Source organism: Hyperoodon ampullatus (assembly GCF_949752795.1).
Source record: "Hyperoodon ampullatus genome assembly, chromosome: 2".
Classification (NCBI taxonomy): domain Eukaryota; kingdom Metazoa; phylum Chordata; class Mammalia; order Artiodactyla; family Ziphiidae; genus Hyperoodon; species Hyperoodon ampullatus.
In genome coordinates this window covers 87,156,789-87,183,983 of record NC_136915.1, presented here as the reverse complement: position 1 = coordinate 87,183,983, position 27,195 = coordinate 87,156,789, and the positions used below count along the sequence as shown (strand labels likewise).

General features: G+C 39.3%; 1 protein-coding gene across 1 annotated transcript in view; it reads left to right on the top strand.

The window, feature by feature from the left end:
* DPYD (dihydropyrimidine dehydrogenase) overlaps window positions 1–27,195 on the top strand; it is a gene marked incomplete at both ends in the record, with an annotated part of 823,320 nt that overhangs the window by 525,914 nt on the left and 270,211 nt on the right. The window contains one exon of the mRNA XM_079721437.1: window positions 21,462–21,530. Within this exon, the coding sequence (XP_079577563.1) occupies window positions 21,462–21,530 (69 nt within the window). The remainder of the gene's footprint in view (window positions 1–21,461; window positions 21,531–27,195) is intronic.

The following is a 27,195-nucleotide window of genomic DNA, read 5'->3' as shown; positions in this document are numbered from 1 at the left end:
AAAGTTTATGCCGGAAAGGTTCCAATCACTTTGAAAAAGATCCTGTCATTATTTCTGTTGTAAATCACTACGCCAAGCTTCTGAGAAGGAACATTTTGAACTGAAATTTGAAATATAGATGAAACCCTAAGATGTTTACAAAATGTGGAAATATCTTTGGTTGATTCCCAAGTATCAACAGCATATTAAGGCAAGGAATCATTTATCAAAATTCAATGATACAATGAATGTTTTATTAGTTGAGTATCATTAATCATTATCCTGAAAAGTGCAGCGTGTTAGAGGGTTTGTTTCTACTGCTGTTTACCAAGGTGCCCATTGTTGGCAGATGCGGCTCCTCCAGATGGAGGAGGTGGAAGCACATGTGTCCCCACATGGAAATAGCTTCCTGTTCAGAAAGGTCTGATGAGGTGAGGGAAACTGTGGTGGGGATGGGATATGATGAAGAGGAGAAGGAAAGCAGGAAAAAAAAGTGAAGATGGCATTATTTGTGTAAAAAGAGAATGCACAAGATCATCAGTTTAGTCAGTCATCTAGTTTTCCCTCAGCACCTTCTCTGTGCCTGTCTCAAGGTGGGCACTGAAGCAGGTGGTTTCATGGGGAGAAAGGTGATGAATGACTACTTACAGAAGTGTATAGGGGACGGACAGGAGCAATGGAAATACACGTGTCTCATGCAGAGCATGGGTGAGGAGAAAAGCTTCCAGCTTTATGGTCTAAAGTGTGTGTTCTTCAGACCTCTCAGGAAAAGGGCATGGCTGCTAACCCCTCCCCTACTCTCCAGACTTTCCTCATTGCAGCACACTACTCTATCCTTAGCGTGCTACTTGTTTGCAGTATTGGCCCTCTTTGGGTCTTCCAAATAGGGAATCATACGTGTCTGGGGCTCAAAGTTCTTAGAATTTTTTCTGAGTGAGTAGGAAAAAAATTTTAATCTCAATTCTGATAAAACAATTTAAGCCAAGAAACATAATTTAATAAAATGTGTGCTAGATATTAGTGAATTTCCTAATATTTCAGTGAAATCTAAAAAATTTTTAAATATCTATAAAATGTGAATCGATCTATAAAGTTTGAACCTGTGGATCTGCCTCTTTTTTAAAAAACTGCATTAATTTACAAATATGCCCACAAGATGACACTACCAAAAGATCAGAGGAGCATATAAAGATGATGCTTTCTACCCTTTCCAGTGACATATTTTTAAAAGTCTTATCAGTGGATGTTTAAAACCAGAGTGGTGCACTCTTTCAAAATGTCATTGTTTGCACTCTAACTAAATTGTAGAAAATGGCAAATCTGAATATGGCATTATTCTCTTAGTCATAAAAAATCATTGAATTTCATTGAAAAGTATTTAATGTCAAATATATAAAACCATGTTATTCTCAGAATAATCCCTATGAAAAAAGTGTGGGAAGCCAAGTTATTCCCATTTTATAGATCAGGTAGCTGATGCAAAAAGACATTTAAATGACATGTTAGTATTTGATTATTCATTTCACAAGTAAGGGGCATCACCATATATGCCAGCACTGTTCTGTATCCAAAACAAAGATTCTTACTTTAGTGGAGCTTACATTCGCACTGAGACAAGAAAGACATTAACTATATTAAATAAAATGATATAATAGAAAGTGCCATGGGAAAGAAAATAGAGCTGGGAGGGGATGGTTTGCAGTCTTAAGTAAAGTGTCACTGAGGCAATGACATTTGAGCAGAGAATGGAAGGAAGTGTGGGAGAGTGCCTGTGGATGTGTAGGAGAGAATATGTAGGTTTGAAGAAGTCCCCAGAACAGAGTCAGAGTCTCCCAAGGGTGGGAAGCATGTTCCACAGTGAATTGGATTTAAGGCTTCCTATAGAATTTCTGTGAGGTAATAGTATATAGCTGGGAAAGAGTAAGTTGTTTGTTTTTAGAAGTCCCTGACTTCTTAAAAACATTGCATTTAACAAACATTTATTGCATTTCAGCTATTCTTTTATTTACTTCTACACTCAACAAATATTTTGTGAGTTCCTAAGATCTGTCAGGTACATTAGTAAACAGGACAGGCAATCCCAGCCCACAAGGGACATAGGCTGAGATGGAAGACACAGCCAACGTCCTCCAGAAGCTTACCATCCAGAACTTAAGACACAATACCACTAACTTACACAACAGGATTATCTAATTGAATATGCGTTAAAGGTGCAATCATAGTTAATGAGAGCAAAAGAGCTACATCTCATAAAATAATTACAATAACAGTATTTACATAAAATTTTCATTTGGGGTTTAAAATCTTTACAGAAAATGTTTCAATAATCTTTATAACGCCCATGTGTTATATGTATAGTATTGGAAGAAGCGCCCAGACTTTATGGTAGCGCATTATTCCATGTAATTATCTTGAGAGGTTTTTTTTATTAATACTTTATTTTTAACCTGTTTTTTAACCTCAAATTCCTATATCACATTTTAATACTGTATTTATTAACCTTATTAATTTATGAAGGCATTTCATTAAATGAATATTTGTTATAGCCTCTAAATAGAAAAAGATTAAAATTAGAATACAGATACTTTATAACATATTTCAAATCAACTCCTTTATGTGCCTTTGAAAGGCTGTGTCCCTGAATGAACCACATCAATACAGGCAACATATCATGACCTTTTAAGTAGAAGAAAAATCAAATCTCATTCACAGGTTTTATGTAGGTGACACCATTTTTGTGTACAGTGAATTCAAATTTTATGACTTCAGTTGACTTACTGCAACCTCAGTGAAGGGTCAACAGTGATAGAACAACCTAAATCCAGTTAGACGTCATAGATTAAAGCCAGTGCCAAAATCATGCTCTGAAGACAGTAAATGACTTATAGGTATGAAAATATACAGTAGTCTTGGTAGTTTCATATATGCACTTTTTCTCCATTGTTCCAGCAAGTACTATAATCTTTATAGGGATGAACTAGAAAATTTTTTAAATTAATAAAAAATAACAAAAGGCCATCTTTCTTTCTACAGACAGTTTTAAGTTCACATTAGGTGCTATTCAATGCTGAACCAAATGATAAGAAAATGAAGGTGAATAAAAATTAGCATGTTTTCCCATTGAGTGGAGTAAGGGAAGACAATGGTATAAATAAATATGCATCTGTGATATAGTGTGATAGAAACTGAAATAGAGGTAGATGCATCACACTCAAATACCTAGAAAAAACAGTAATTCTGTCTCTGAGATCATTGAGGGAAGTATGGTAGAAGTTAGCTCTGTGTTAGAACTTGAAGAATGAATAGGAGATATACTGTCAGAGGAGTAGGGTGGGCTATAAGAAGAAGGATCAGCACAGGGAAAAGAATGGAAGCCAAGAAAACTCTGGTGGCCAGTATATATAGTGTATTCAGTTTGGTGTGTCAAGATAAGGAGCAGCAAGGTGATTTGGGGCCAAATTAGAAAGAGCCAACACTACCCTGTTTTCATTCCTTAACATGTTTAGGTGGTTAGGAAACAGCGATCATCTCATTGGGTCTTTCTCACTTGATCTTCCCTTTGACTTCATGATTTCCTAGGCAGTTCAGTTTGCCTATCTAGCTTAGATGGTACTTATGGTGAAATAATACATTGAGCAAGAACACAGAAATAAGGTTAGTCTCTGAAAATAAAAGTAATAAAAATTGACACACATTGAATGAAATGCATCATGTATAAAAATAAACCCACATAGTTTTCAATATAAGTGTGTTTAAGGAGCAAAGAAAAATGAGTCAGAGAAAATACATTATAGGTAGAAAGTTTAAGATTTATATTTACTCTTGTTAGCTGTACAGTCCTGAGTACTTAACCTCTTTAAATAAGTTTTTTTCTTTCCAATCTGTAAATTGGGGCTGATAATTTCCACTTTATCATGATTAGAGATAATACACATGAAATGCTTAACAGAGTGCTTGACACATGCAAGTACAGAGCAAGTGCTAGTTCTTGTTGTTCTTGTTAAACTTAATAAAAGTGGTATCAGTTAGCTTTGGCTACATAATACAACACCCCAAACTTAGCTGATTGAAGCAACTATGAATTTAGTTCACAATTCTGCATGCATGTTAACGATTTGGGCTGAGCTAAGCTGTGTGGTTCTTCTGGTCTCAGCTGGTCTTACTCCATCTATAGTCAACTTCCAGGTGGGCTGTGAGCTGGCTGGTCCCAAGTGGCCTCAGCTGGATTGTTCATCCCTGTTCCATGTGGTCTCTGATCCTTCAGCAGGCTGTACTAGCTTGATCACATGGCTAGGCAGGATTTCAAGAGAGTAAACAGAAGAGGATAAGACCTCTTCAAGCTGTGGTTTGACACTGGCACAACATCACTTCTGTGATATTCTATGGATTAAAACAAGTCACAAAGCCCACATTCAAAAGGCAGGTAAATAAATCCCCCACTTTATCAGAGTAGCTGCACAGTTACTTTGCAAGGGGGTATGGATACAAGGGAGGGGAACACTTTCTTTCAAATAGACTACCACAACAGGGTTGAGGACACAAAATCAGCTAGAATCTCTAATGTAAACTGAAAGGATAGGAAATCAATATGGTATAGTCTTGATGTAGTCAAGAGAAACTTGGAGTCAAAAGACCTGAGCTTAATCCCTGCCTCTGCTATTGATTTACTTTATGCTGGTAAAGTAAATTATCTGTGCTCATTATTCTCAATATAAGGGTTTCTAAGTTCAAAATTATTATGTGGAATAAATGAGATAATGTATGTGAAAATGTGTATTAAGTGTAAATCTATAAACAAATATAATGGATTCTTATTCATTGATATAAAGTATACTTTATAAAATGTAAGAGGTTCTTGAACTTCTTACCTTGTACCACCTACCTGTCCTTCTCATTCTCTCTACATTTAGATATTTGTAAATGTAATGCAATACATTATTTAACTGCTTGGATTACTTGCAGTGTGTGTTACTTGCAAATTTCTTTTCTCAGCTACCTGTTTCATTATTCCTTTGAGGCAAACAGTTTTGAATCCTAATTAAATATAAGATACAATACTAGATACTAGAGATATAGAGATGAAAAACTGGGCCTTGTGCCCAAAAACTTTGGTCATCTTTTGAATGACATACAAACCACAATTTAGTACAATATAGTAAATGTTATGATAAAGACATGCAAAGGGTGCTATGGGATCTCAGAAGACGGGTGCCTGACACAGGGGAGGAAGGGTGAACAGGTAAGCCTTCCTGGGAAATGTAATGGGCAAAAGAGGAGCAGGAATTTACTAGACAAAATAATCTAAAATTCAAGGCCAAATGCTCAGCTGATTAGAAACCATTGTTTTAGCCCCTTGCCTGAATAAATCTGGTTTCCACCTATGCATCCAGCTCCATGCCCTCGAAGTGTAGCCATTCATTTCCCCCAAAACTAAATTGAACTCCTTGATATTCCTTAAGCAGAGCATATTCCTTAAACACAGCACCCTGTGCCTTTGTTTCTGCTGCTTACTACAACTGGAGTACTCTTGGCCTTTTCATTTCTAATCAGTTTCCAATAAATACCCATGGATGATTTCATAGTCGGTTAAGAGTCCCGGGCTTCCCTGGTGGCACAGTGGTTGGGGGTCCGCCTGCCGATGCAGGGGACGCGGGTTCGTGCCCCGGTCCGGGAGGATCCCACGTGCCGCTGGGTGGCTGGGTCCGTGAGCCGTGGCCGCTGGGCCTGCGCGTCCGGAGCCTGTGCTCCGCGACGGGAGAGGCCGCAGCACTGAGAGGCCCACGTACCGCAAAAAAAAAAAAAAAAAAAAAAAGAGTCCCTTTTCTCTGAGGCCTTCCCTGCTTCACACAGATACAGATAATCACTCTTTCCTTTTTGCTCTCACTGTATTCTGGTTCATACCCAATAATTATTTTTGTATCAGTTTACATATGTCTCCTTTATTATACCATATGAGCACAGGGACCATTCCTTATTCATTCAGACAAAAGGAGTAGACATATGGTCAAGAGAATGCAGAATACATGTTACATTCAGGAAGCAAAGTAGGGCTTCCCTGGTGGCGCAGTGGTTGAGAGCCCGCCTGCCGATGCAGGGGACACAGGTTCGTGCCCCGGTCCGGGAAGATCCCACATGCCGCGGAGTGGCTGGGCCCGTGAGCCATGGCCGCTGAGCCTGTGCGTCCAGAGCCTGTGCTCCGAAACGGGAGAGGCCACAACAGTGAGAGGTGCGCGTAAAGCAAAAAAAAAAAAAAAAAGAAGCAAAGTAATTCAGTGCGGTTGGAGCAAATGTCCCATTGTGGTCTTGTATAGCATATAAAAGAGTTAGATTTTATCTTGAATTTGGATTTGAAGCAGAAGTGTGATATGATCAAGTTTGTCTCTTAGACGGATCTGGCAGATGACATAGGCTGATATCAGAGATGGGGAGACTATTAAGGAAGGTACTTCAGTAATCCAGGGGAGCAGTGGTGAAGGTCTTAACTAAGACAGTCATGATGAAGAGTCAGGAGCACCTAGAAGAGATATTTGATGAGTAAACTAGAGCAATACTTCTCAGACTGTCCTGCATGTTAGAACTATCTGGAGATCCTTGACAAAACACTGATGACTGGGCCTAACTACATACAGATCTTGGGGTTATGTTTTTAACTCTCCAGGTGATTTCAGTGCTCAGCCAAGTCTGAGAACCAGTGGACTAGAGAGTATTTGGTAAATAATTGGATGTAGGCAATGAGGGAGAAATGAAGAAAGAAAATCTCCCCCTAGTTTTCTAACTTGGGACAAAAGGGTAGAGTATAAGCAAATTCAATGTGGGAAAAATGCAAATTCAGGGTGGAGAAATTTAAGTTTGATTTGGGGTAAGTTGAACATAGGTGCTTAAAGATAATTGAATATGCTGTTCTTGCACTCAGGAGAAAGACACGTGTGGGAGGTGTTTACTTTGTGAATTTTCTGCATATAGGTATTCTCTGAATTCATTGTGAACATGATGTCTACATTAAAAGAAGACCATGAGTAGAACCTGGGGACATCAACATGGAAAGGTGGCTAAAGGCAGGAGAGCCTGAGAAGGAATAGCAAAAATAGGAAAAATAGGGATAAAAGGAGGTATCTCCAAAGCTCATACAGAGGAGGGTCTCAGGAAGTGGAGGTGGTTAACCATCTCAGTGCTGGAAAGAGTTCCAGTATAGATTTGGGCTGAAAGTATCTAATAATTTTGCCAAGGTTACTGGTGACCTAGGGTAGATCAGTTGCTAAATACAGTGGGGACGGAAACTACATAAAAACCTAGTTAGAAGTGATGAAAGGAGAGGAAAAAACAGCAGTTACTGTAGTTCCTGAAGAGTCTACAGTGGTTTTTTATTTCTTGTTCTAGTGGAAAACATCTCTGATTTTCTATGGACACTATGTGCATATTTTATAACTTCAAACATGACTTTTCTGTATTAGGAATAGTTGTGTAAGCAAGGTAGTTGTGGATCCCAAAACAAGCAAAGAAAATGATAAATTTTAAAATAATATAGAAGACAGCTTTAAGAGTACTATTCTCATTTGCAACCGTTAAATTAGCAGTAACCATATAAAATTTGAAAAGCTTATGAGTTTTACTTTTAATGTTCTACTCTCAATGTGTACATATCAGGAAAATTGGACCAATCTCACTTTAGTATATTTGTACAGTGGTATAAAGAACATTTACAATTTGAATGTTGTACAATTAATTAATATTTAGTAAACATATTTTCTTAGTTTTAAATGTCTTTGAAAATCACATGTCCCATGCTGTTTTTCCTCCTCAATATAATATAATCCCAGTAGTGTTAGCAATGATTTTGTTAAATTGTTTGACAAAACCTAACTCGGCCACTTGTAATTTACAATTGTTCACCTTTGTCACTTCGCAGTTTTTCCATACTAAAAAATTTAGTTTGTCATGAAGCTGAATTGTTGACTGAATTTCCAATATAGTTCACAGTATGATTACAGAATACCAAATCAGTGTTTCCAACGTGTGTTCTAGGCATAGACTGTAAGAATTTGGGAATTTGACAAGACGGCCTGCTTGTAACTACTTGGAAATTTTATGTTGCTCTTCACCTTAATTTCTTTTTTTTTTATTTTTTATTTATTTATTTATTTTTTATTTAACAAATTTAATCAGTTATACATATACATATGTTCCCATGTCCACTCCCTTTTGCGTCTCCCTCCCGCTCTCCCTATCCCACCCCTCCAGGCGGTCACAAAGCACCGAGCTGATCTCCGTGTGCTATGCGGCTGCTTCCCACTAGCTATCTACCTTACGTTTGGTAGTGTATATATGTCCATGCCGCTCTTTCGCTTTGTCACAGCTTACCCTTCCCCCTCCCCATATCCTCAAGTCCATTCTCTAGTAGATCTGTGTCTTTATTCCTATCTTACCCCTATGTTCTTCATGACATTTTTTTTTCTTAAATTCCATATATATGTGTCAGCATACAGTATTTGTCTTTCTCTTTCTGACTACTTCACTCTGTATGACAGACTCTAGGTCCATCCACCTCATTACAAATAGCTCAATTTCGTTTCTTTTTATGGCTGAGTAATATTCCATTGTATATATGTGCCACATCTTCTTTATCCATTCATCCGATGATGGACACTTAGGTTGTTTCCAGCTCCGGGCTATTGTAAATAGGGCTGCTATGAACATTTTGGTACATGACTCTTTTTGAATTTTGGTTTTCTCAGGGTATATGCCCAGTAGTGGGATTGCTGGGTCATATGGTAGTTCTATTTGTAGTTTTTTAAGGAACCTCCATACCGTTCTCCATAGTGGCTGTACCAATTCACATTCCCACCAGCAGTGCAAGAGTGTTCCCTTTTTTCCACACCCTCTCCAGCATTTATTGTTTCTAGATTTTTTGATGATGGCCATTCTGACTGGTGTGAGATGATATCTCATTGTAGTTTTGATTTGCATTTCTCTAATGAGTAAAGATGTTGAGCATCCTTTCATGTGTTTGTTGGCAGTCTGTATATCTTCTGTGGAGAAATGTCTATTTAGGTCTTCTGCCCATTTTTGGATTGGGTTGTTTGTTTTTTTGCTATTGAGCTGCATGAGCTGCTTATAAATTTTGGAGATTAATCCTTTGTCAGTTGCTTCATTTGCAAATATTTTCTCCCATTCTGAGGGTTGTCTTTTGGTCTTGTTTATGGTTTCCTTTGCTGTGCAAAAGCTTTTAAGTTTCATTAGGTCCCATGTGTTTATTTTTGTCTTTATTTCCATTTCTCTAGGAGGTGGGTCAAAAAGGATCTTGCTGTGATTTATGTCATAGAGTGTTCTGCCTATGTTTTCCTCTAAGAGTTTGATAGTGTCTGGCCTTACATTTAGGTCTTTAATCCATTTTGAGCTTATTTTTGTGTATGGTGTTAGGGAGTGATCTAATCTCATACTTTTACATGTCCCTATCCAGTTTTCCCAGCACCACTTATTGAAGAGACTGTCCTTTCTCCACTGTACATTCCTGCCTCCTTTATCAAAGATGAGGTGACCATATGTGCGTGGGTTTATCTCTGGGCTTTCTATCCTGTTCCATTGATCTTTCTGTTTTTGTGCCAGTACCATACTGTCTTGATTACTGTAGCTTTGTAGTATAGTCTGAAGTCAGGGAGCCTGATTCCTCCAGCTCCATTTTTCGTTCTCAAGATTGCTTTGGCTATTCGGGGTCTTTTGTGTTTCCATACAAATTGTGAAATTTTTTGTTCTAGTTCTGTGAAAAATGCCAGTGGTAGTTTGATAGGGATTGCATTGAATCTGTAGATTGCTTTGGGTAGTAGAGTCATTTTCACAATGTTGATTCTTCCAATCCAAGAACATGGTACATCTCTCCATCTATTTGTATCATCTTTAATTTCTTTCATCAGTGTCTTATAATTTTCTGCATACAGGTCTTTTGTCTGCTTAGGTAGGTTAATTCCTAGATATTTTATTCTTTTTGTTGCAATGGTAAATGGGAGTGTTTCCTTGATTTCACTTTCAGATTTTTCATCATTAATATATAGGAATACCAGAGATTTCTGTGCATTAATTTTGTACCCTGCTACTTTACCAAATTCATTGATTAGCTCTAGTAGTTTTCTGGTAGCATCTTTAGGATTCTCTACGTATAGTATCATGTCATCTGCAAACAGTGACAGCTTTACTCCTTCTTTTCCAATTTGGATTCCTTTTATTTCCTTTTCTTCTCTGATTGCTGTGGCTAAAACTTCCAAAAGTATGTTGAATAAGAGTGGTGAGAGTGGGCAACCTTGTCTTGTTCCTGATCTTAGAGGAAATGGTTTCAGTTTTTCACCGTTGAGGATGATGCTGGCTGTGGGTTTGTCATATATGACCTTTATTATGTTGAGGAAAGTTCCCTCTATGCCTACTTTCTGCAGGGTTTTTATCATAAATGGGTGTTGAATTTTGTCGAATGCTTTCTCTGCATCTATTGAGATTATCATATGGTTTTTCTCCTTCAATTTGTTAATATGGTGTATCACGTTGATTGATTTGCATATATTGAAGAATCCTTGCATCCCTGGAATAAACCCCACTTGATCATGGTGTATGATCCTTTTAATGTGCTGTTGGATTCTGTTTCCTAGTATTTTGTTGAGGATTTTTGCATCTATGTTCATCAGTGATATTGGCCTGTAGTTTTCTTTCTTTGTGACATCCTTGTCTGGTTTTGGTATCAAGGTGATGGTGGCCTCGTAGAATGAGTTTGGGAGTGTTCCTCCATCTGCTATATTTTGGAAGAGTTTGAGGATAGGTGTTAGCTCTTCTCTAAATGCTTGATAGAATTTGCCTGTGAAGCCATCTGGTCCTGGGCTTTTGTTTGTTGGAAGATTTTTTTTCACAGTTTCAATTTCAGTGCTTGTGATTGGTCTGTTCATATTTTCTATTTCTTCCTGATTCAGTCTTGGCAGGTTGTGCATTTCTAAGAATTTGTCCATTTCTTCCAGGTTGTCCATTTTATTGGCATAGAGTTGCTTGTAATAATCTCTCATGATCTTTTGTATTTCTGCAGTGTCAGTTGTTACTTCTCCTTTTTCATTTCTAATTCTATTGATTTGAGTCTTCTCCCTTTTTTTGTTGATGAGTCTGGCTAATGGTTTATCAATTTTGTTTATCTTCTCAAAGAACCAGCCTTTAGTTTTATTGATCTTTGCTATCATTTCCTTCATTTCTTTTTCATTTATTTCCGATCTGATTTTTATGATTTCTTTCCTTCTGCTAACTTTGGGATGTTTTTGTTCTTCTTTCTCTAATTGCTTTAGGTGCAAGGTTAGGTTGTTTATTCGAGATGTTTCCTGTTTCTTAAGATAGGATTGTATTGCTATAAACTTCCCTCTTAGAACTGCTTTTGCTGTGTCCCATAGGTTTTGGGTCATTGTGTCTCCATTGTCATTTGTTTCTAGGTATTTTTTTATTTCCTCTTTGATTTCTTCAGTGATCACTTCGTTATTAAGTAGTGTATTGTTTAGCCTCCATGTGTTTGTATTTTTTACAGCTCTTTTCCTGTAATTGATATCTAGTCTCATAGCATTGTGGTCGGAAAAGATACTTGATACAATTTCAATTTTCTTAAATTTACCAAGGCTTGATTTGTGACCCAAGATATGATCTATCCTGGAGAATGTTCCATGAGCACTTGAGAAAAATGTGTATTCTGTTGTTTTTGGATGGAATGTCGTGTAAATATTAAGTCCATCTTGTTTAATGTATCATTTAAAGCTTGTGTTTCCTTATTTATTTTCATTTTGGATGATCTGTCCATTGGTGAAAGTGGGGTGTTAAAGTCCCCTACTATGATTGTGTTACTGTTGATTTCTCCTTTTATGGCTGTTAGTATTTGCCTTATGTATTGAGGTGCTCCTATGTTGCGTGCATAAATATTTACAATTGTTATATCTTCTTCTTGGATCGATCCCTTCATCATTATGTAGTGTCCTTCTTTGTCTCTTCTAATAGTCTTTATTTTAAAGTCTATTTTGTCTGATATGAGAATTGCTACTCCAGCTTTCCTTTGGTTTCCATTTGCATGGAATATCTTTTTCCATCCCCTTACTTTCAGTCTGTATGTGTCTCTAGGTCTGAAGTGGGTCTCTTGTAGACAGCATATATATGGGTCTTGTTTTTGTATCCATTCAGCCAATCTGTGTCTTTTGGTGGGAGCATTTAGTCCATTTACATTTAAGGTAATTATCAATATGTATGTTCCTATTCCCATTTTCTTAATTGTTTTGGGTTTGTTATTGTAGGTCTTTTCCTTCTGTTGTGTTTCTTGCCTAGAGAAGTTCCTTTAGCATTTGTTGTAAAGCTGGTTTGGTGGTGCTGAACTCTCTCAGCTTTTGCTTTTCTGTAAACGTTTTAATTTCTCCATCAAATCTGAACGAGATCCTTGCTAGGTAGAGTAATCTTGGTTGCAGGTTTTTCTCCTTCATCACTTTAATTATGTCCTGCCACTCCCTTCTGGCTTGTAGAGTTTCTGCTCAGAGATCAGCTGTTATCCTGATGGGGATTCCCTTGTGTGTTATTTGTTGTTTTTGCCTTGCTGCTTTTTTTTTTTTTTTTTTTTTTTTTTTTTTTTTTGCGGTAGGCGGGCCTCTCACTGTTGTGGCCTCTCCCCCTGCGGAGCACAGGCTCCGGAGCACAGGCTCAGCGGCCATGGCCCACGGGCCCAGCCGCTCCGCGGCACGTGGGATCCTCCCAGACCGGGGCACGAACCCGTGTCCCCTGCATCGGCAGGCGGACTCTCAACCACTGCGCCACCAGGGAAGCCCCCTTGCTGCTTTTAATATGATTTTTTTGTGTTTAATTTTTGACAGTTTGATTAACATGTGTCTTGGCGTATTTCTCCTTAGATTTATTCTGTATGGGACTCTCTGTGCCTCCTGGACTTGATTAACTATTTCCTTTCCCATATTAGGGAAGTTTTCAACTATAATCTCTTCAAATATTTTCTCAGTCCCTTTCTTTTTCTCTTCTTCTTCTGGAACCCCTATAATTTGAATGTTGGTGCGTTTAATGTTGTCCCAGAGGTCTCTGAGACTGTCCTCTGTTCTTTTCATTCTTTTTTCTTTATTTTGCTCTGCATCAGTTATTTCCACTATTTTATCTTCCACCTCACTTATCCGTTCTTCTGCCTCAGTTATTCTGCTATTGATCCCATCTAGAGTATTTTTCATTTCATTTATTGTGTTTTTAATCGATGCTTGATTCATCTTTAGTTCTTCTAGGTCCTTGTTAACTGTTTCTTGCATTTTGTCTATTCTATTTCCAAGATTTTGGATCTTGGAAATAGAGTCTTGGATCAATTTTACTATCATTATTCTGAATTCTTTTTCAGGTAGACTGCCTATTACCTCTTCATTTGTTAGGTCTGGTGGGTTTTTATCTTGCTCCTTCTCCTGCTGTGTGTTTTTCTGTCTTCTCATTTTGCTTATGTTACTGTGTTTGGGGTCTCCTTTTTGCAGGCTGCAGGTTCGTAGTTCCCGTTGTTTTTGGTGTCTGTCCCCAGTGGCTAAGGTTGGTTTAGTGGGTTGTGTAGGCTTCCTGGTGGAGGGGACTAGTGCCTGTGTTCTGGTGGATGAGGCTGGATCTTGTCTTTCTGGTGGGCAGGTCCACGTCTGGTGGTGTGTTTTGGGGTGTCTGAGGACTTTTTTGATTTTAGGCAGCCTCTCTGCTAATGGGTGGCGTTGTGTTCCTGTCTTGCTAGTTGTTTGGCATAGGGTGTCCAGCACTGTAGCTTGCTGGTCGTTGAGTGAAGCTGGGTGCTGGTGTTGAGATGGAGATCTCTGGAAGATTTTCGCCGTTTGATATTATGTGGTGCTGGGAGGTCTCTTGTGGACCAGTGTCCTGAAGTTGGCTCTCCCACCTCAGAGGCACAGCACTGACTCCTGGCTCCTCAATTTGGGATGATTTGTTGTCTATTCATGTATTCCACAGATGCAGGGTACTTCAAGTTGATTGTGGAGCTTTAATCTGCTGCTTCTGAGGCTGCTGGGAGAGATTTCCCTTTCTCTTCTTTGTTCCCACAGCTCCCGGGTCTCAGCTTTGGATTTGGCCCCGCCTCTGCGTGTAGGTCACTGGAGGGCGTCTGTTCTTCGCTCAGACAGGACAGGGTTAAAGGAGCAGCCACGTCGGGGACTCTGGCTCACTCAGGCTGGGGGGGAGGGAGGGGCACGGAGTGCGGGGTGAGCCTGCAGCGGCAGAGGCCGGCGTGACGTTGCACCAGCCTGAGGCGCGACGTGCTTTCTCCCAGGGAAGCCGCCCCTGGATCCCGGGACCCCGGCAGTGATGGGCTGTACAGGCTCCCGGAAGGGCGGCGTGGACAGTGACCTGCGCTCGCACAGAGGCCTCTTGGCGGCGGCAGCAGCAGCCCCAGCGTCCCACGCCCATCTCTGGGCTCCACGCTTTCAGCCGCGGCTTGCGCCCGTCTGTGGGGCTCCTTTAAGCAGCGCTCTTAATCCCCTCTCCTCGCGCACCAGGAAACCAAAAGGGAAGAAATAGTCTCTTGCCTCTTCGCCAGCTCCAGAGTTTTCCCGGACTACCTCCGGGCTAGCTGTGGCGCATTAGCCCCCTTCAGGCTGAGTTCTTGCCGCCAGCCCCAGTCCTCTCCCTGCGCTCTGACCGAAGCCCGAGCCTCAGCTTCCAGCGCCGCCCGCCCCGGCGGGCGAGCAGACAAGCCTCTCGGGCTGGTGAGTGCCAGTCGGCACCGATCCTCTGTGCGGGAATCTCTCCGCTTTGCCCTTCCCAGGTACGAGGGGAGTTTCTTGCCTTTTGGGAGGTCTGAGGTCTTCTGCCAGCGTTCAGTAGGTGTTCTGTAGGAGTTGTTCCACGTGTAGCTATATTTCTGGTGTATCTGTGGGGACTAAGGTTATCTCCGCGTCTTACTCTTCCGCCATCTTCCCCGGAAGTCCACCTTAATTTCTGATGTGCAGACTTTACTGTCATTCAGATTGAAAAAATAAATACTTAATAAAATCATTTTATTTATTCCATAAGGAAATGAATTATAAAAAGAATAATTTGACTATGAATCGTGAGTCTTTAATTTAAAAGTTTAGAAGGATGACAGTTGAAGCCACTTAACACTATTTTTTTTTTTTCTTGTTGCAGAGTAAGTGTCCTGTCATTTTTAACCTCTGAAGTATTTTTCAGGGAGAAACAACACCCAAAATTTGATTCATAAATTATAGATTCATCATCACCTCTTGCCTTTTCAACAGCTTCTTCCTCTGTTCCACAACATTTCCACCGGCATAAAAGCATACTCAAATATAGTCCATTTAAAAATATATATATCTCACTAGGCCTCCCACAGCCCTTCATCTGCTGCCTCATTGCTCTTTGAGCTAACCCACAAAAACTATTAGAGAGCTTTGTGTATCAATTCTCTCACTCCTTCATATTCTGTTCATTCCATCTACTCCAGTCTGACTTCTGTCTTCCCTGTTTCACCGCCACCCTTCTTGTAAAGCTTACCAATGGCATCTGTACTGCCAGATTCTGTGAACACTTCTCTGTTTTCTTACACCAGCTGTCAGAAGCATTCATCCGCGTTGATTGCTCCTTACTTTTTGGAACACTTCCCTCTCTTAGCATTTTCATGTGGCTCTGGGTTAATCTTCATCTCTTTCATTCTCTCTATTTTATTCTATTCTGTTTAGAAGTCACTAAGCTAGGTAGATTTAAATACCATTATATGTTGAAGTCTCTACAATGTTCACTTTCATCCCTAACCTCTTCAGTGAATTCTAGACCCATGTATCCAGTGGCTCACTTGATGTTATCACTAATGGGATGCTTGCTAGACATTTTATATGTAATATATTAAAATTTGAACCTCTTAACAGTCCCCCACTTGTTACTGCACTACGCTTTGTTCCATCTTGGTGAACTGTCTATGCTCCACTCAGTGGCTCAAACCAATAATCTAGGGATCATCCTTAATTTTTTCTCTCCTCTCACCTCCTGAGTCTAACCATTGATCCGCCTTGTTGGTCTTAGCTCAGGGTTCCACTTTTTGGTATCTCCATGAATATTATGCAAGCCACATTATTTCAACTCAACAGGACTCTTTGCTTTTACCCTACAGCCCCTCATTCCGTTCCCTGTAAAGTAGCCAGAAGCATCTTTTGAAAATGTAAATCGGATCATTTTATCACCCTCCTTTAAACCTTTCAGTTGTCTCCCATTATACCTACAATAAAATCCAAACCCCCACAGGTTTCAGCTCCCAGAGATATGGCTACTGCCTGCTTCTCTCGTCTCCTCTTACACTCTTCTTGCCCTGTCATGGAATACCATCTACAAAGGGCTTCTCTTTTTAAGTATATCATGCTCACTCCTACTTCAGAGTCTGTGCACATGCCGTTTCCTCTACCTGGAATGCCATTTTTCACTCAGGTCCCAATCCATTCTTCTGTGTGAGGTGCCTTCTTATCTTTTATTTCTCAACTCAGAGAGCCCTTTACTGACCATCAACTAATGAGACTCTGTGCACCCCTGTGATTCTCCATCTTGCTCTCCTCTATTTTTCTTTAATCTTGACCTGGAAATAGTCCTAATAATGCATTTTTTAAATGACTTTTTCCCTCCCTAAAAATGTAAGCTGTAGGAAGGTAGGGACTTTTCCGCTTTTGCTCATCACTTTTGAGTTACAGTTACTGGTGCATAGAAGGTCTCAAAAAATACTGGTTCAATGTTGATAAACAAAAACTCTGAATCAATACCTTAAACTCCTCTGCATGTCATCCAGTGCCTACCACAGCAGATGCTCAGCTTCCATATTTATTGATTAACTGACATTGTTTGAATCTCTCACTAGACTGTGTATCAAAAAATGTAGGATATAGTTATGTATAGACTCATTCAATAATGTTTTAAAATTTAGCCATGAAAAATGGAGCACTTAGAAATGGCATAGATTAAATGAAAGATAGGGAAATGTTACTTGGTTTTAAAAATGTTTCATTGGGTATTCATTTCTAGTAACATTTCATGATGTTTCACAATGTAAAATACACATCAATTCTTTTTTTTTCCATAGGAAAAAAGTAACCTATCTTCCTTTGTTTGATTACAAACTAAGCACAGCAAAACACTGAAGGGCTTTCTAATCATCAAAAAAAGATTAAATTCTGTCCAGTGTTCTTTTAGTGTTAATGTCTTTTATAGACATAGTTAATGTCTTTAATAGCCTGACTTTTTGAAAAATCCTAATATCTTTTAATAAACAATAAAATGATTTGGAGTCATCATTATTCCTCTGAAAGAGAAGGTTACTGTATATTTTCACAAACGATCCCTTGGTTTTAGATAAAGATTTTTAGACTTCTTAGGTAATTTAGCATTTAAAAATAGTGTATAAAGTTATTTTTCCCTTAAATTTACTTGAGAGAAAAAAATGCTTAGGAAGTTATTTAAAAGTCACAATTCTAGTTTTGCATGTAGTAATTGTCAAGACTGTCAGTGATAGAAAATAGAATATAACTTGGGTTTTCTTAAGCCCAAAGTGGTATTTATTGGTTCACTTGTACAGGCATGTTAGTGGTACACCTGACTTAAAAGTGGCGGAAACATCTCTCCATCTTGCATCTCTACTTTCCTCTGTCTCTGCTTTGTTTTTACCTAGTGCAGCTAGCCTTGGGTAGGAGTGGGAGGGTTGGGTTGGTTAGGTAAGCAGTTAGTGATTACCAGCTACTCTGAACATCCTTCATTCTAGTTCAGGGACCAAAGAGGAAAAAAGCCTTTAACTCCCCAGCTCCACTGAAGGACTTTAATGAGACCAGAGTAGCTGATCACTGTGATTAACCCTGTTGGGGATATTTTCCCAGCTTTTTGGGCAAGAAGGTAAAGTCTGTTTTTAGATAATGAGGAAAGAACAGGGTAGTGCTCAGCTGCTCAGAGCATACAAATAAAACTTGTATCTGTTCAATGTAATGTATCTCTCCCACCTGTGGTCACACTTCCCCAATGACAGTGTGCCCCAAATCATGTCTAGTCACTGCATTCCTAGGCATTTGATGGCACCAGTGTTCTCAAAGTTCAGGAAAGTTCTCTGGGTGATACTTATTTCTGTCCATCGAGCTCAAGTGTAGCTCCTGTGATCCTCAGGCCTTATAAGGCAAGTGACGATTTTAACCAATCCAGGCACAATCAATATATATTTAAAGCAAAAACAGCTTTATCAAAATAAAAATCGCCATTTAGTAAAGAGGAACCATCTTAGTCACTAGTTGAGAGCATCTATCATATCCAGTTGTCAGTGCTAGTAAACCTTCCTTCCATGGAAGTGGCTTTCTTGGTCAGCCCATCTGCCTACCTGGATCCTGCCCAGTAGAAGCCTCTCCCCTGCTGTCCTCCGTGGCACCCTGAGAGGAACACTGGGGAGTAGGATGCTGTGCTGATTTAGCAGCTACTTCATATTTGTATGGGAATGTGAACTCGGGGATACTTTGTCATAACTGGAGGCATGTTTTGTTTTTGTTTTTGTTTTTTGTCTGTCTTGATTTGCTTTGAGTAGTAAAATTCCCTAAAATCCTGGGTCTATTGTTTGTCTCTTTCACCACAGGAGAATTAATATCTAATGCTAAAGTCGTTTTTTAAGTCTGAATCTTTGGATCTAACCCTGCCCTTGAAGCTTTACCAACAAGCTTGGGGAGTTTGCTTGGGGAGTTTGCTCCTCCCCTAAATCCTTAGATTAACCATTTTAAAAAAATGTTTGTTTGTTTACTTGACGTCAAGGCCACTGAAGACAATAGGAATCTGTCACCTGCCCCCAGCCTTCATCCCAATTGATTTTCTTTTCAAATGAGGTCCCCCCCCTTTTTTTTTTCATGCAAGGATACGCACAAGGAGGTATTAATCTAGTCCCAGAAGATCTGGTGTCCCCTGTGGAATTCCTCCCTGGTCTGTTTTCTACCTGGAGAGTGGGGCAGATTATCCCCCAGATCTTAGAGCACGTGGAAATGGCAGAAAGAGCATCTATTACTGAAGATGCACAATTATGCTAGTGACCCTTTTTTGCTTGCAAATTGGCAAGTTTGGAATTTGACTTTTCACTTTCTTTTAGCCCTTAGAGAAAAGGCCAAGGATCACTCTTATGTATTTCTCTCAAATTCTTTAAAGCTGCATCCTAACTGGACACAAAAGTTGAATCCTGAACTCTATGCATTCTTAATCTCCCTCCTTTTTTACTCCCTACTTTTACTTTTCTCTCTCTATTCATCTGTCTACAGAGGAATCTATTTGAATAGACTGTTTCTCCTGGCTTCCTTTTTTCTCCGCATTGTCCTACTTTTATCTGACTAAAGTTCTGAGATTTTCTCACTAACTCAGAATCAGCCTCTCAGACTTTTTGATTCTTCTTTTTTTTTTTTTTTTTTTGGTGGTACGTGGGCCTCTCACTGTTGTGGCCTCTCCTGCTATGGAGCACAGGCTCCGGACACGCAGGCTCAGCGGCCATGGCTCACGGGCCCAGCTGCTCCATGGCATGTGGGATCTTCCCGGACCGGGGCACGAATCCATGTCCCCTGCATCAGCAGGAGGACTCCCAACCACTGCGCCACCAGGGAAGCCCCTGATTCTTCTTTCTTAATTGCTCCTTCTAGTTCACGAGTTCTATGTATTTTGACATCTGACCCTTTTTTCTATCGCCAAGACCAGCACTTGCAACTGCCCTGCTCACTCTTCACTCTGACTCGTATAATAATTATTTGCCAACAGTTTTCACCAATTGTTTATTTTTTTTCCCTTCTCTAACTCATGGTGTTCATTTCTGCTTAATTTTAAAAGGATGAGCTGAAAAAGCAACTCTCTGTTCCTAAACCTTTAGTGCCCTCGTACATTTATTCACTCAGTTTTACTATGTGCCAAACATCATGCTGGTTATTGTAGATAAAATGATGCATGATGCAGAACAGTCCAGGCACCCATGGAGATTACAGTCTATCAGGAGAGAAAAAATTGACCCAGTCTTAAGGACAGACTTATTCAGTATTTCGAACTCTGGTATTCAGAACTCTCTCCAATGTATTTTGTCTTTCTCTTAATATTAAAAGCATTCATCTGACTTGTACAGCACATCTTTGTTTTGTTTTGGTTTTTAGACATACATTAAAAACCTGTATGTGGTGAGAGCCCAGTGGCTTTTAGTGGACTCTTCCACTGTACTCTGTGACTTTAGGCTTGGCACAAACTCTTTGTGTCACAATCTCATAGTCTTTAAATGGTAATAATAAAAAGAATTACTGACATATATTGAATATTTACATTAGGCCAGCAAAACCTAGTGGTTAAAAGCACAGACTGTCAGTCAAATTTCTGGGTCTGAGTCCTGGCTGTGCTCTTTATTAGCTCTGTGACCTTTACATATCAGTGCCTCAGCATCTTCACCTGTAAAATGGGGAGAGTAATGTTGAGAATGATTAAATTAATAAAGTAAAATCCATTAAAACATTACCTAGCACATCATTAGAGCCATAAAATCTTAGCAATTCAATTATCACTTTTCTAAGTAGGAAGGTACTATTATCCATATTTTACCAGTGAGAAAACTAAATATCTTGGCCAGGGCCACAGTTAGTGGTAAGAGTCTGAGCTCTGATCTAGACATTCTGGCTTCAGAGCAGTTACTAGTAAATACTACTCTATGTAGCCTCCATTATAAGGTTACTGTAAGACTATAGTTAAATAATCAACATTTAACAAACTTTAAAACTATAATTCACTCTGAATATGTAAGGTGTTATTATTCATACTATAATAAGATATGATTGAAGAAGACACTAATTTACTTCCTTTCCATACCTTGAAATCTTTTAGCTATACCAGTAATTATATTAATAAATATTTCTGTGTCATTGTATAATTTAAACTACTCTTTCACATACACAAATCCATGTAATTCCAACTATCACTCTTTGAGGTTGGCAAGGTCAGTATTATTTTCTCCATTTTAAAAATGAGAGGGGCTTCCCTGGTGGTGCAGTGGTTGAAAGTCCGCCTGCCGATGCAGGGGACACAGGTTCGTGCCCCTGTCCGGGAAGATCCCACATGCCGCAGAGTGGCTGAGCCCGTGAGCCATGGCCGCTGAGCCTGTGCTCCGCAATGGGAGAGGCCACAACAGTGAGAGCCCCGCGTACCGCAAAAAAAAAAAAAAAAAAAAAAGAGAATGCTGAGGATCAGAAAAGTTAAGTAACTTGCTCAAGTATTCAAAGAGAGTAAATGAGAAAGTCTCTAACATAAGTCTGAAGCCCCAGATCTCATCCTTTGCTTCACTATAATGCCCTGCTGTTTTTTTAATGATTTCTCTCAACAGATGGAAAACTAATTTTTATAATATAGTTTATCATAAACATATATATATATATATATATATATCATATACCCTTGTGTACAAAGGCATAACTATTTGATCTAATAGTCTTTCCTTTCTCTTTTTAAAGATTGTGATTGCTAGCATCATGTGCAGTTACAACAAAAATGACTGGATGGAACTCTCCATAAAGGCTGAGGTAATGATTTCTTTCTAGTATATTTATTTTATTTCTTCTCTTCTATTTTTATTAGTTTTAAATAAAGAGCTGTCATGAAAAATAACCCAGTAGAAGTAAAATTGAATGGAAAATAGTAACTTAAAACATTTCTATTATAATTTGTTTACCCTATGTTTTCATTAAAATGATGGAAATGTAAATTTAAAAGGAATCTATTCTATAAAAGTGGTCCCTTGGATTTCACACACTGCCTAAAAATCCTTTATTCTTTGAATCCATATACTCTTTATTTGCATATTAAGCAAACTGTATATTATGATGGATGCCATGATAAAATTTAATTCTACCTTTGAGAGTCTAACTTGATCTTACCTTGCCTTTAGGCAAACTAGTTTGACAGCGAGAAAAGAAACTTTGAATATAAAACTCTTGAATATTTAAAATATAAAAGGTTCATTTAATACTATTCTAGTTTGAATGCAGACATGCATAAAATGGTAGGACAGAATGCTCCTGAGTGGAACACTAGTCAGCAGGTTTTCTATAATATAAATTGAATCTTGCACAAATGCAAACAACTAACCATGTGCCTCAAATTTGTATTTCAAATGGAAAAATACATACCTAAAATTGTATACTTATGTCCATCGTGTTGTCATGAAAAATACTGTAGACAGCTTGAGCTGGGGTTTCTTGAAAACCTCTCAGAAATATAGAAGACTAAATCTAACAATACTTATGAACTAAGGACTCTACATTATAAAATATTATAAAGCTTTCTATAGTGTTCAAAAATAGTGATTGTATATTTTATTTGTATACCTTAAACCTGTGAGGGCAAAAATTATTTCTGGGACTTAGAGGGGTGAAATTAACATGATCAGTAATTGGCTTTATGATCTTTTTAGCTGGGTCCATTTCATACATGTATTTGCCTAATTGACCATGAAATCTTCCACAGAGCCCACGTTTGGCATGAGTTTTGCCAATTTAAAGCTTGACTATGATGAATTGCTTTATCATGCTACTAGCTTCTCTGCCTTCTATAGAATAAAATACTTAAAGAATTTTCTTCAGTAATGAGCATTAATTTTTAAATAAGCAAATTTTACTTTTAAAAAGTCAAAAGCCTTTATACATGTAACCAACTTAAAGATATTTTTCATATTTCTCACATTCTATACCTATTTCTTAAATTGTAGTTTAAAAGAACAATTTGATATCATTTTCTAGGTTCTTATAGCAATCAATCAATCAATCAATCAATAAAAGTAAAAGGGGAAGTAAGGAGAAAAAAAAAGGAAAACATTAAAAAAAAAAAAAAAGAAAAAGATATGCCTTCCATTCATTCAAAACAGTCTGTGGGATCTCTCCACAGGAAAGCAATGTACATATCAGGCAGTTCAATCCGTAGATGGTGTCAATGAAAAAAAACCACTTCCCTCTAATCTTAAAACATGGACCAACTCAGGGTATAGCACATGAAGGAACTATCCCCAGGTCTTCACATCCCCCTGGAGGGCAGCGATAGGCAGCATGATTCCATCACAGCTTATATGGGGGACACCCAGTAAAGCTTTGTAGAGTCAGTATTTGGTTTTGTTTCTATGAACACGTGCTTCAAAACAGATTAAAACAGATTTTCTTACAATGGAAGAGCCCACATTAAAACAAATCAACAAAAACAAAAAGTGTTCAAGCCAAAGTTACTATACCACTTAGAATGTACATTTCTTTCGGGGTGGTGATAATGATGGGTAAGAAATCTGAGATAACACACCAGCTGTTGTAGCGAGCCACTGCTTTTAAGTTCGGCAAATCACTTTATGTGGTGATGGGTATACTTTAAATTCATGAAGTTCCTCTCCTTAGAGTAGATTAATTCTTGAATTACGCAGTAGGGAATTGAGGAAATCTGCTCTTTACTGTTATACCTGAAAACAGAAATGCACATGTGTAACAGCAGAACAGATCCAGTTGTATAAAAACATGAAAAAATAGAGACAGAAACTCTATATCAGAATGAAAATTTGCACAAGAAGGGATCATTATTAGTTGTTTCACCAGAGGCTACCATTTTATTTCACTATTTTGAATAAACATTTAAGACCACGTGGGTGGTTAAAAAAAAAAAGAACCTAGTACATTCTTAAAATATGGTAAATTCTACTAAATGCTGTTTTTAAAAGTTAATGCACATACAGTATATCTTTTTTGTCACATGCATATTCTTGGAAATAGAACCATGTTGAACCAAACCTTCCTTTTCACTCTAACGTTAGAATACCCACACTTTTAATGTCTTCTTTTATGCATTCCTCAACCTGGTTTTCATTTGTCTTGTCTTATGAACACCATAAAACAGAAGCAGCCTCTGGAAAAGCTTTTACAGCTTGGTGTCAAATCGGTAACATGGTTAGGCTCTGCTCAATATTTTTTGGTTCAGTTAACCGATCACACACTATCCTACTTTTCTGGGACATTGATAACCTATTCCAATTCCATGCAAGGAAGGTCTATGAAGCACCTACTATGTGCAGAGTCCCTGGCCAGCCAAAACAAAGGTGAATAAGGGAGAGCCTCAGCTGTGTAGATATGTTTACAGTTTAAATGTGTATACCAAATTGAACCATACACAATAGTAGGTCTTGAATAGATCTTGAACTCATTTGAATGGATTTTTTTTTTTTTTTTTTTTTTTTTTTTGCCGTACGCGAGCCTCTCACTGCTGTGGCCTCTCCCGCTGCGGAGCACAGGCTCCGGACGCACAGGCTCAGCGGCCATGGCTCACGGGCCCAGCCGCTCCGCGGCATGTGGGATCCTCCCGGACCGGGGCACGAACCCGTGTCCCCTGCATCGGCAGGTGGACTCTCAACCACTGCGCCACCAGGGAAGCCCTGAATAGATTTTTGAATCCATTTCTTTCTTAATGCGTGTTAGCTTAGAAAACAGAACCTGAGTCAAAATTAATGTGAAGATGCTTCATTGAAGGATTCAATTCCAGAGCAGTAAAAGTGAGGGCGGGGAAAGGCGATAGGAAGAAGGGAAAGCAGAGAGAGCATGGTGCATCCCAGAGCTGGCTGCCACTTCCCAAGAAGATGGAGCCAATCGCTCAGTCGTGTGGGACGGGGAGGGCTGTATGGAATTGTCCTGCCTCACAGCAGTTTAGAGGAGAAGAAGGGTGAGGGAGCTATCTACTGGTTCCTTCCTGTCTCCTGTCTCTCATTGGTAAAAATTTTACACTACAACACTTTACTTTCTTCCACACTTTTGGGTTATGTGTCCTGCCCCCTTTAGGTAGCTGCTAGGGAAGTCAAATCCCACAGCATATTGAGGGCACTGACCCTCCTGGAGCTCCCACTTTGACAGGTACAGTGGAGGCTGTGACAGAGCCCCGCTGTCATCCTGAGGGAGCTGTGAGAGCTGGCAATGATAGGAGATGTAGGATAGCACTTTTTAAGCTAGTGGCAAAAGCTTGGGTGGCAATTAAGGCCATCAGATTTGAGGAGACATATAAATTAGGTGTGGCTTAATAAGCATTGCTACCATCCTAATCTAAGTTTATCTCAGGATGCCCCACTAATCTCTCCCTCAATCAATCCACAGTCTTCCTGCTACCTTTCTGAAGATGCAGAACTCCTGACCTGACCTACATGGTATGGTACCTTGCCACTTCCCCAGTGTCATCTTGGGTTTGTTCTTTACATTCCAGTCCCCGATGGCCTTCTTTCACTCCTCCAATACATTTACACCTCAGAGCCTTTGCTGTTCCCCTGGCCTGGAATATTCCCTCTTCCTCCACTCTGAGCTCCCTAACTAGTAGGTTAACCCCCCTGTCCTACTCCTTCTAAGATCCTGTCCTCGGAAACTGGTTTACCATAAAGCTAATGAAGGTTAAGTTTCAGAGCTCTGACTTGTACAAGCTACTTCCAAGCGCCTGTACTAATTTTGTTTGTCATTTTTTAGTTATTTTTCATTTTTAAAGAAGTTTCCCCAAATTGTACAAACTTCAGGCTCTGCCAAATCTGGGTCTACCTTTGCTTGTACCTTTTTTCTGCAGCATTTAATAAAATGGTGATTAACAGTGGTGTCATCAGCCCTGTAACCTATCTTCCTTATGACAAAGCAAACTCTGGGGGTGGGGGGTGTAGAGACCCCCATCTGGTCCACTGTTTAATTCCCATTTCCAAACATATGGCTTTGCCAGCCAGCGGATAGTTCTCAGATCTTTGCTGAGTGAAGCAAAATAGAGGCACAGAGCTGGCATACTGGCATGTGATGAACAAAAAGGAAGCAATTATACAATAAATGGGAAGAGTGCACTTTATTGGGCACCAATGAACTTGAGGTGATTAAGATCCAAAGCTGAAGATTTTAAGTCAGGGACTTGATGAGGGATTGCCAAGGGTCTGGCTGTAACTGGTAGGATGAGGCAAGGAAGGCCCAGCTGAGGGGCATAGTTGTCAAACCAGGTGGCCACGCTATTCCTAGCAGAGAGTCCAAGTAAACCACTTTGAAGCCAGGTTCTTGTCATTTTTGACCTGGATCTGGGCTAGCAGTATTTCATAAAATTAAATAGATGTTGAAGTTAGGAAATCTCAAATAGGCTGAGGTAAAAAGCAGAGAGGCGCATTACAGAAATATGTAGGACCAGTTTGATATAAGTCCCTGAACACTAACAGTAAGCAAGACGGAATGGAATCAGGGAAGATAGACACCTAGTTGGAGACAAGAGATAGTCACAGACTTTGTGCCCAGTGGGTCCCAAGCCAGTTCAGTGTTTACCTGTGCCACGTCCACTTCAAAGTGGTTTAAGGTCCCAGAAAACTTGTGTCCCCAGTTTTGGATAGTTGAGACTAGTTGGCACTGTTGCTACATAGAAAGTTGGCAGTGGACCTCGCTCATTCTTTTAACAGAAGAAATTAAGAGAGAATCTAAAAAGTGTAGCTTCATGCCTCTCCACCCTGCTTGGGCTCTGTTGCCCTTTGCCTGTTCCCCTGATCCATGGAAGACTTCCTTTCCCACTAGGGCTCTGATGCATGACACCAAGCCACCTTCCACATGTCTATCCTTCTCACTGTGCTCGGGCTCTGATATCCCACACTGGACCCTCATGGCTCTTCCTTAGATCTTCCTAGTCACCTACCTTGCTCTGCCCCAACCAATGACTTTAGAACTACATTGATTGGGAAGGAAGGGAGAGGTAAGGAAAGGAGAAGGGAAAGAGCTGTGTACCCGATTTTGCTATATATATTGTACAAGGGTTTGTGGTTTTGCTTCCCTAGTTTCTCTGAGAGTTTTTTAAATGATTCAGAAAATTTTAGAAATCACACTACTACCACTACTCTGAGAATTCCTTAGAATAGTTTTCTTTTTTCCCCCTGAAGTATGGATAGCTACTCTAAATGTTTTTCAGATCAAAGCTGAGGAAGGGCAAGTTGGAGATTCTAACTGGATGGATGGATGTACTGAGAGACAGGTAGATAGATAGCAATTGTTTACACTCACATAGTATTTAATGTAGTCCAGGCACTTTCCTAAGTCATTCACTTTGATTAAATTTATTTATACCTTAGAAAAGCAACCTTACGAGTTACTTTCATTGTTTTCCACCTTTTAGAAGTGAGGAAACTGAGGCCAAAAGTTGTTAAATAATATGCCCACACTCACACTGCTAGTATGT